At 34.4% G+C, this 10,815-nt stretch overlaps 1 protein-coding gene across 1 annotated transcript in view; it reads right to left on the bottom strand.

The window, feature by feature from the left end:
* LOC110112757 (protein VASCULAR ASSOCIATED DEATH 1, chloroplastic) overlaps nucleotides 1-7,926 on the bottom strand; it is a gene marked incomplete in the record, with an annotated part of 39,918 nt that extends 31,992 nt beyond the window's left edge. The window contains 2 exon segments of the mRNA XM_020845070.2: nucleotides 7,414-7,470; nucleotides 7,558-7,926. Of these exon segments, the coding sequence (XP_020700729.2) occupies nucleotides 7,414-7,470; nucleotides 7,558-7,728 (228 nt within the window).
* Nucleotides 7,927-10,815: the final 2,889 nt, after the last annotated feature.

Here is a 10,815-nt window from a genome sequence, read left to right as displayed (position 1 = left end):
ACGGTCCGGTGACCACACGTTAATAATCTCTCCTCAAATGAAGCCTAAATTACTCACCAAATTCAATAGTTGTTTGAAACGAAGTTTGAAAAATAATAAACAAAGACTCAATTTGAGTCCAACATAACTCATCAAGGCTTAATAGATTACAATAGCTTATTTTATGCTTCTTAAATTTGAGGAGTTGGGATACTCTTTATTTACCTAGTAAATGCTTAGTGCAACTATCCATTTTTTAACCATCCAATTTATTTTGGATTGTTAGGATTAACTATATCAAGCTATGTGATTTATGTAATTACTTTAAAAATTAAGAGGCACATCATTTCCCTCATGGGTTACTCAAGCCAATTGAGAATCATTTCTTCCCAATTTCTCTAATTGATAAAAATATAACATAGTAAGAAAGCAAAAACTAAGTTTGTGAAATTAGGGCCAAAACCCCAAAACCTTTAGCACTGAATAAATCTTTGATGAAATACCAATTGCAATTATGATTACCAATATGAATTTTTTGAATAGGGGCAGGAGTCTTGATCGGTATCCTCTTATTCATGCTAAATTAACAACCACCCTTGCAAACCTCCAACACCTATACCACTCACATTCCCAACATTTGTTGCACATCCATAAACCCCATCTTGGGTTAAGACCTTAATGTACCGACATCTAGCTCTCATGCAACTAATACTTCTGAACTAACATCAAACTACAATGATGACATTATTATTCTGACCCCAAATTGGATACATTTGTTGCTCCTTATGGTCATTTGAATATTAGTATTATGGGCACTACCACTTCTCCTCCCCACTCCTCTTCAAACATTCTTGTTAATTCTAATTAGGACATTATACAATTCTTCCTCCATAATTCTAGGCTTCAAATTATCATCTCTAAGGCTTCTACCCCCTAAAGGCAAGAAACTAGGCAAGGAGGAGGGCAATTATTCATGTCTCTCCCTAGCATCCTCTCTTGAAATGTTAGAGGGCTAAATAATGATTGTCGTGTTAGCAGAAGTAAAAATATGATCAATGATCTGAATATTGAAATGTTATGTTTAATTTTGACTAAGATTAATGTTGACTATATTGATAGGAATAATAGTTTGTGGAAGTTTAATATCTTCTCTCAAGAGGATAGTTGTAATAATTCTCATGCCTCTCCCAATGGCTGTATTTAGATAAAGTGGAATGCTTCCTTTATTTCTTTCAAGTTCTTACATATCCATAAACATGTTATCCATAATCAACTTTTAATATCCCCTTCTAGGCTTCCATCAAACTTATGATTACCTTCATATATGAACCTAGTTGGGCACAAGAAAGAAAGAATCTTTGGTACGCTATCTATAACACCCCAAGATCAAATTTTGGAAAATATCCTATTTTAATATCTTCATTAACCAATTATAACTTCTATAAATATATCAATATAAATCAATCCAGCAAAAGCAATTAAAAATTTTATATATATCAAAATATAAAATTTTATTTATTTCTCAAAATTTATATACAATAACCAAAAGTTCAATCCATTCATTCGATCATTAGTTTATCTTTTAGCTATTAACTACAAAAGAATAGAAATAAAGGAAATACAAAAACAAAATAAAACCTAAATCTCATATCTATCATCACTTCACTGGATCCTGACCCCTTCCTAAAAAATATGTGAAACCACATAATGAGTTGATAGCTCATTAGGTTATAAAAACTTACTACTTAAATTAACGAAATATACTATGAATACTATGCATGTAATCATTCAATTACTATCAGTATGAACTTATAACTGTAAACATATGTAATAATTAATGAAACAATTATATGTCATGTGATTAACAAACATCAGTACAACTAAAGCAGTGAACAATAACCAAGTGCATAAATACAAAAGGTTATTAAGCTCTATCATTTCTATACCCATTTGTTGAGAATAATTTTTATCTATCTTAGTTCATAAAATCTTTACACTTATCATAGTTAAATATATGTTGTACATTGTCTATGTTATGAACGTATATCATGTAAATCATATAGTTCATATGTATCAAATATATTTATATCAAATTTATCAGTCTTTTATCAAATACATGTATCAGTCATAACATATATCTTTTATAAATTATGTCATGTCAATTATATATATATATATATATATATATAAAGTCATTGAGTAATGCAAGTCAATAACAAAATAAATCTACATGGGATGAAGTTGAAGACTAAGGGTCTATTTTGGATAGCTTTCACCCTACTTTACTTTTTAGATTGTAACCATGTTTTTGTTTGGCTATTACTTTCTTGTAATTTCTATGGCAGGGAGCTGCATCTATAACCAGGTTTGCTAATGTGTGGTGTATACTCGCATATGCTTTCACAAGTACTCAACAGGTAGACAACGGGCTGCAAGGAGAGGACTCATATTCTATGGACTCCATAGAGTAACTTGCCATGAAATGTCAGGCCCCACTCGCCCGGGCCTACAGGGAAGATTGCCCCTCTCGAGGACAACAAAGGACTTTGCTAACCAAGTAACTCACCACTCACCTCAAGGTACGGAGGCAACCTATACAACAACTCGCCCCAATCTTCCCAAAGGGCTCTCAGCTTCCCACTATGACCTACCAACCACTGATTTCATCTTCTCTGAAGCATCAGTTCACCCGCCTTTCCTCCAAAGCAATCTGAGACTTTGCGCCAATCACCAACACTCCCCCAAATACCATTCAATATCCCCACTTGCTCAGCACCCGCTAGCAGACTCACCCAATCCTACTTAGCACAACAAAGCTCCCCCACATCACGGAGCTCACCTAGTACATATTTGGCACCATTGAGCTCACCTAGAGATAGATCATCATAGCTCAGCGCCACTGAGATCACCTACAAATAGATCATCAGAGTTCTGCAACCCTATGCTCTCCTTCAACCAACCCGGAGAAGACACGTGTCTAGGATAGTCTATGTAGCATTGTACCTTTTTACTTTTGGGGGCGTAGCCTTTTTTGTAACCCTCAAAACTCTACAAATGAGGGGTCAAGATGAGCATTTGGCACCTTTTTATATCTTCGAAATATTAAGGTACTTGTATATTTATTTGTCTGATTGAGATCCTAACAATTATTTCAGCATTTCTTTAGCATCCTCCCATTTTCTCCATTATCACACATATTCTTGGTTGCACACTCACAAGTTGACCTACTAATAAAGTAGGATGTTAACCATAGATAAATTTGGATCCAACATGTTGTAGCTGCAAGAAAGCGATCGTTTGACTTAAATAAAACATATTTATAAAACCAACTGAATATTTCAAAAAATATATTTTATTTTAATAACTTCACCGCCATCTTTATAAAAAGCAGCAGCCATCACAAACAGAACCTAAAAAGCAAGACAACATATATCAAAATATCTTATGATTAATAAATCATGAGTAATAACTAAAGCCAACAAAACTGGGCTTAACAGCCAGCAAACTAAATTGCCCCCTCCCCCCAAACATACATAAAATTCCCAAGGATGCTAATTGTATGATTTCCCCCATACAGTGACTGGCTTGTCGTTGTTTGAAATCTCCTACTGATGTAAGCAAAAATTTGGGAAGGGCCCCAAATTTTTTATTACAAAAATAAAACCTTACTAGGATAAAGAAAATTACACAAAATAGACAAAATAAGAAATAACACAACTTTTTATAATAAAAGACTCCTACAACTCTTGACACTTACAAACTTGACACAAACACAAATTAAAAACACCTAAAGTTGCATTCAATTCGTTGCTTTGAGAAGAAGGATACATGTGGAAGGGAACTTGCGGAGAGACGAAAGAGATTAGAAGGCTAGTCAAAGTAGGGGAGTAACTCGCAAGTTATCCCAAGCTAGAGAAGAAGAAGAAGTGGACAAAGCTACATCACCTACGCATGATATCAATTTTACTCACAATTTAAAAAAGCATCATGCTAGCCACCAAACCTCTCCCTCTCATCACTCTCTCCATTCTACTCTCATATCTTCCCCCAAATCATAGCCGTTGATCCCTTTTTCCTTTTTCCGAAAACCTAGCCTCCAACCTTCCATCTCCATTGACACTTCCTCTTCCTATTTTGATCGAGAATTCAATAAATAGCAAAGTCTTATCCTCATCTTCCTCCTCCGTCAATTGGAGAATCCTGACAACTGTTATTTTTCTTTTTCTTCCCTATTTTCTCTCATTTCCAATTCATATAAATATATATTGATAATTTAATTTACTTTTGATTATGATTGAACCCTTTCATAAGAATACTATTGAGAATATATTAAATTAGAGTACATTTTATTTTGGTGTTTTTTATTTTGCATATTTAATCATCATAAACAAAGATTTAGGTTTATCCAATTTATTTTAAAGAAAATCATATGGTTAAGATCATAGTATAGAAGTCTATTTATTAGACTTGATGGTATTGCAATTTAACTTGTTTATGCTCAACTAAAAACCATTGATGGACCTTAGGTTTTGCATATAAGCCCCCTAACATGCTTTATATATTAACATAGGATTTTTATTTGTAAGAGGTATAGTTGAACTACATTCGACTTCATTAGCTGGATCTCAAATAAATTAGAATCTCGAACAGTTCATCTTGAGGTAAGTAGTTATTTATTATAAATTAAAATGTACCCTTCTTTATTAGGCATATTATCCTTGTTATTTATATTAAATTATTGGATATTATAGTTTATCAATCATGCTTTCAATATTGATTTATTTTTATGCATTTATAGTAGATATTGTTTATTCATAATGAAATAATCATGAAATATAGCCAATATTACCTTGATTTATTATGAAAACTCTTATCCATTGAATTTGATTCCTATCATAGAGAATCTAGTCATACACATTACTTCCATTAAATGCGATAAATGATACTCCTGCAAATCATATTGGTTGTAGAATTAACAATTCCCATATTGAGTTTATAATACATGTTAAAAAATTGCTTATGAGAAATATGAAAATTGTATGTATGTGAGTGATGAGGAATTTACTTTTTTTATGCAAATTGCTACTATGAATGTGTGTGCTATATGCACTGCATGATGTTTTGTTGGGGCGTTATCTTGAATGGAAAAATGATCAAGACTAGAGTGTTGTGATGCTCTATTTTGGCGTTGGGGCGTTAAAGGCGTTGTGGGGTAGGTGTTTGGGGTGTTGCGGCGTAGGTGTTTAGGACACTGCGGCGCTGATTCTAACTTTACAAATTTAAGATTTTAACCTAATACATTCATGCACAACATCAACTAAAACACATGTTTTTACTAGAATTTATGACAATAATAACAAACATAATTTTTACTTAATAGTGATCAATGGTATGTAGGTTAGTAGAACCCTTTTAGGCCCATAAAGTGTTGACTCGATAAAAAATCATTGGATAGGTGTTTAACTTCCCAATGTAGGGTATTTAACCAAAACAATTATATGCGCTAAAAATGATGAATGATTGATAGGCCATATTGAGGTACAATGATGACATCTAATGTGATTTCATATGGATACATTTGAATCAAATTGTGTTGATGACAGTTTGACATACACGTTTGCGATATTTTAATACTAAAATATGTTGTAGAAAGTATGTCATGTTTCATTCATGCATTGAGCTATCGATTATATGTTGTTATGTGATTATTCTTCCCTCTTTGGTTATTCATGTTGCATGTTCTATCTTCATATCATTTATGCTTCAGTATATAGGAGTTGATTGTTGGATTTGAAATTTCAAACTCACTCATTGCTAACCTTTTTTATAGCAGTTCCTGACAGAGTGTATAGTGCAATATATTTATCAGCATTAGGATATATTTGAGAGTTTAAGTGTTGCATGTTCCATCTTGAGTAGTTGTATTTCGTTAGTTTCTTTCTTCAATACTCTTTCCATATGTTGTTATTCTCATTTCATTGATGTACTATTATTTTGATTTATGATAACAAAATTTTTTTTCTTTTCTTTCTATTGTTTACTCTAATATATTTTGTTATATTACTTGTATATGAAATTTTTTTCTTAAGAGCACAAAACATGTTCAATTTATTCTTTCATCACACCCTGTGTTGCCAGGGTGGACCAGGGATATGACGTCATGAACATCAGAATCTCCATTGTGCAAGAACTCCATTCACTTAATTGTTTAAATAAACTTTTTACAAGAACGGCCACAAGCTTAAAGATAAAACAATCTGAAGTGGCTTCCAAAATACAAAATTCACTTGTCAGAGCATACTCCCACATAAATTCAATGGAGCTTCTTCTAGTTGTGCTGCTCCTTTGAGCGAGCAGGACAATGGTGAAACATAAAACTAGCTAGTAATAAGAAAAACAAGTATTTCATGCAAAACAATACTTGTCTAAGCACACAAACATGTATTATAACAGTCCCCAAAATCATAGGCACCCCATATAACTGTCCAATCATGATTCTCATATGGGCGGCATGCTATGGCAAAATCCTACTATCTTGCAACATAAAGAACATGTGCCTCTAATTTGTTCCTAAAGTGATTGGTCCATTAAAACTTCGGGATTTCTATGTCAATAGGCTTCTAACTAAAGAAAACTCCAATGTTTATCACCCAATAATTGTCGTTATCATCGCCACCACCACTATCCCACCATCTTGATAGTGTCTAACTGAATTCTTCATGGCATTCATGTCCCTTTAAAGTTACCAAAAATTATCAAGTGTATGTGCATACAAGATCTTCATAAATTTGCAATCAAAAAGGCTTTATCTCACCCAAGTTAATATTTCTGGATATAAAAAAGGGATAAAAAAACTCTTTCTGAACAAGCCATAGAGATTTTCTATAGATTTCATGCGATATTTTAAGAGAAAACAGGAATTCGCGAGTTCATAAGTAGGAAGCATAGCAATCATGTCAGTGCTTCATTTTACACCGCATAACCAAGACATCTTGGTCAGTGCATTAGACTTTCTGGACTTCTAGGTTCAACAATAACATGCGAAACGAAATCTAAAAGGTCACTTGAATACAATCAAACTCCAGAACCTACAAACGCACCCACGTGATCCAATCCAACATTCAATTATGATTGAAATAAACTTCTTCATCAACAAGGCAAGATCCTAGTCAGTTTTGTAAAATCTGAAAATTGCATCACAAAATTGTCAGCTTTATCTTTCCTGGTATACCTTTGATAACGGTTGGTTCCACGAAGGCCTCACTAATTCCAATTTCTAACCAAGAAAATCCGACAACCCTAACAGCTTCAATAGACTCTAGGAATGCCACAGTAAAAAAACATTAACGCAACAAAATCAACACAATGCAACCGCTCTATATACCTCGACACAAAAAATATCCAGCCAACCACAACACGCAGTGACGAACTCACCTCATCCGAAGGAAGACGGAACAGCAACCTATACTCCTCGCTTTTAGCCGAGAACACCTGCGTACTCAACAACCCGATCCACAACAAAATAAGCGAATACAGAATGCGAACAGACAGAATAACAGAGGCAGGGAGAGGGATTACCGACACATCAGCTTCCTTCTTCTCAGAGTTCTCACCAGAGTAAACAGAGGATGTCTCCGAGGCGGCGTCGCCTTCCGGTTTCCCCGCCCGGGAGGGCGTGGAGCGGGCGGATTGCACCACGTCGGAGCACGATGATTCCATTCTCTCCCTGCTCGGCGGGGCCACGGCCATGGATCGGGAACCTAGGGTTTCGGCGCTGGAGTCTGATGGATCTTGGGGTAGGAGTTGGAGGAGAAGGATCCGTCGGCAATGGATCGTCTTATAGAGTGGCGTTTACTGGCGACAGACTCTGAAGAACTCGCAGGAGTTAGAAAGTTGGAAGGGAGGCCTTTGACGACGAGTCGACGACGGGTGGGAACTCAAAGGTTAATAAATGGGCCAGTTTCGACGTTTAAGACCCCGCGACTCGGCCAATACGTGCGTTGAAGCGTTATTATTCACGGGTCCTCAGCTGGGTCCACACGTGACACGACTGGTCGAGTTGCAGGATTAGAATTCATAGTTAATTTAAATTATTAAACATTTATTTGATTTTTTTTTAACATTTAGATAAATTAAAATAAATTTATACACATATTATGTACGTAAGACTCGAACCCAATAGCTCTTAATTAATAGCCAAAATTTCCAACCAATTCACCAAGATATATACAGATTTGTCGTCGTCAAATGCCTCATGGTGCTCCTTCCAGCTTTCTAACTCCTGAGAGTTCTTCAGAGTTTGTTTCCAGTAAATGACACTGTATAAGATGATCCATTGCAGACGGATCATTCTCCTCCAATTCCTACCCCACTACCCATCATACTCCAGCGTCGAAACCATAGGTTCCCAATCCATGGTCGTGGCCCCGAGAAGCATGGAGAGAATGGAATCATCATGCTCCAACATGGTGCAATCGGCCCAGTCCACACCCTCCATGGTGGGAAACATGAAGGCGATGCTGCCTCGGAGACATCCTATGTTTACTCTAGTGAGAATTCTAAGAAGAAGGAAGCTGATGTGTTAGCAATCCCTCTCCTTGCCTATGTTATTTTTTATGTTCGCATTCTGTATTCATTGATTGAGTTGTGGATCGGGTTGTTGAGTACGCAGGTGTTCTCGGCTATGAGTATAGGTTGTTGTTCCGTCTTCCTTCAGATGACGTGAGTTTTTCAATACGTGTTGTGGTTGGTTGGATATTGTTTGTGTCGAGGTATATAGAGCGATTGCATTGTGTTGATTTTGTTGCATTAATGTTTTTTTATTATGACATTCATAGAGTTTATGGTTATCGGATTTTCTTGCTTAGAACTTGGAATTCACAACTAATTTATAATGAAAATGAATTCACACAAACTTTTATTCTTTATTTGCTCTACTTATTATATACTAGTATAATTGCACGTACACTAAGTACACGTGAATAAAAAGTTTAAAAATAAAAATATAATATTATTTTTATTTAGTTATATGATTACTATATTTATTTAGTTGTATGAAAAAATAAGTTTATCTGTTAAAATAATACTATATTTATTTAAAACATAATATTAATAAAATATAATATTATATTTTTTGTTATATGAATAAATAAGTTTATCAATGAAAGTATTTGCAATAATGATAATATAATGAATATATATTTACTCACATGAAATCATATCTTATAATATATAAATTTTTTTTTAACAATTTGGCAAGAAACTAAAAATTCCTTGTTAATATATTTAAATAGTGTCTTAATAACAATCAAGTCATATTTCATATGATGCCTCAAAATTTCATTACAAATATAATAATTTAACATTATGTTAATATACTAATTTCAAAAGACAAAGCAAAAATAAATTAAATACGAATTACTTGTGAAACTCACAACCAACATAAAGACGTACGATGGTGATTAATATACAGATATGTATTCATATATAGTTAATTTTCATGCAAATTAGATATAATAATACTTGATGAACAATGAAGTAATATAGCTCAATATTGCTGACTTAATTCATTTAGGCATAAATCAATTAGATGTTGCCGTTGAGCTTAAAGTCATCAATAATCCTATACATTTTCTTCATTTCATCACAAGGTCCTTTGATGCCTTGCCACATTCTTAAATAACTTATTTAAGATAAACAAGCTCCCACAATCTTGGATTCTTAATATAGAGCTTAATGGATAAGATTAAAAAAATTAATAGAAACATCTAATGGCAAAGGATGAAGATAAAGGAGAAGCTCAATCATAAAAAATGAAATAGAAATTAATCAAATTACATAATTGTATAAAAGAAACTACAAAGTTCAAATTATATGAAATATAAACTAATTAAATTAAGAGTTGAATTTAAAAACTATAACTCAGTGTATCATGTAAATATGAAAATATATAAATTAACGACACAAATTTATTCTTTTTTTTTTTTATAACAAGAAATTCTATTCCATAAAAAGGAACAAAACATGAGCAAACAACATGTAAAGAAAAAATACACGGTGGAGCAACTGACCATAAAATAAAAGGGGAATCACTGAAGCGGGCTCAGGTAATGGTGAAACATTGTGATCACCCAAATAAAAGACAAGGGCCCTCCAAAGGGCAAGCAACAGGCCAGCAAAACCAAATCCTGCACGAAGACCAGCAAGAAGCCGCTAGTAATGGATGAAGAGGTGAGACCCCTGCTTCAGCTTGACACCTGCACGTTAGCGAAACAGAGAAAGCAAAGAAGAGCTAAGGAAGATGAGATAATTTTACTGTAGCAGCATATGCATATTTCATATATTAAACCATATAACTGAGTACATATATATAGCAGAAACACAGGGAGCAACAACTGAACAAGCCGTTGGTGGCAGAAGGCGTATGGAGCAGAATATCCTCTGAAAAGGATTAGCAGTTGGTGGTCCATGCGCAGAAAGGAGTTCAGATGAAATGAGTTCTAACGTAGTGCTAACAGTCCCCCCTCAAGTTGATCATTGAAGTGTTGGATGGTCAACTTGGTGCGTAATTGACGAAATCTGGAAGTAGACAATGACTTCGTTAAGATGTCAGTCGGCTGATCAAGGGAGTGAAGATGTAGAACTTGAATCGCTGATGATCGGATATGATCACTAATGAAATGATAGTCCAGCTCAATATGTTTAGTCCGCGCATGAAAAATCGGATTGTGAGCAAGAGCAATTGCAGAGGTATTGTCACAATAGATTGGTGTGGCAGCGAGCTGAGTGGCCTGAAATTCTTGGAGAAGTCTTCTGAGCCAGATCACATCTGAAGTG

The sequence above is a fragment of the Dendrobium catenatum genome, unplaced genomic scaffold (assembly GCF_001605985.2).
Source record: "Dendrobium catenatum unplaced genomic scaffold, ASM160598v2 fragScaff_scaffold_334, whole genome shotgun sequence".
Classification (NCBI taxonomy): Eukaryota; Viridiplantae; Streptophyta; class Magnoliopsida; order Asparagales; family Orchidaceae; genus Dendrobium; species Dendrobium catenatum.
Note: the sequence above shows the minus strand (reverse complement) of the source record. Positions and strands in the feature narration are given on the sequence as shown.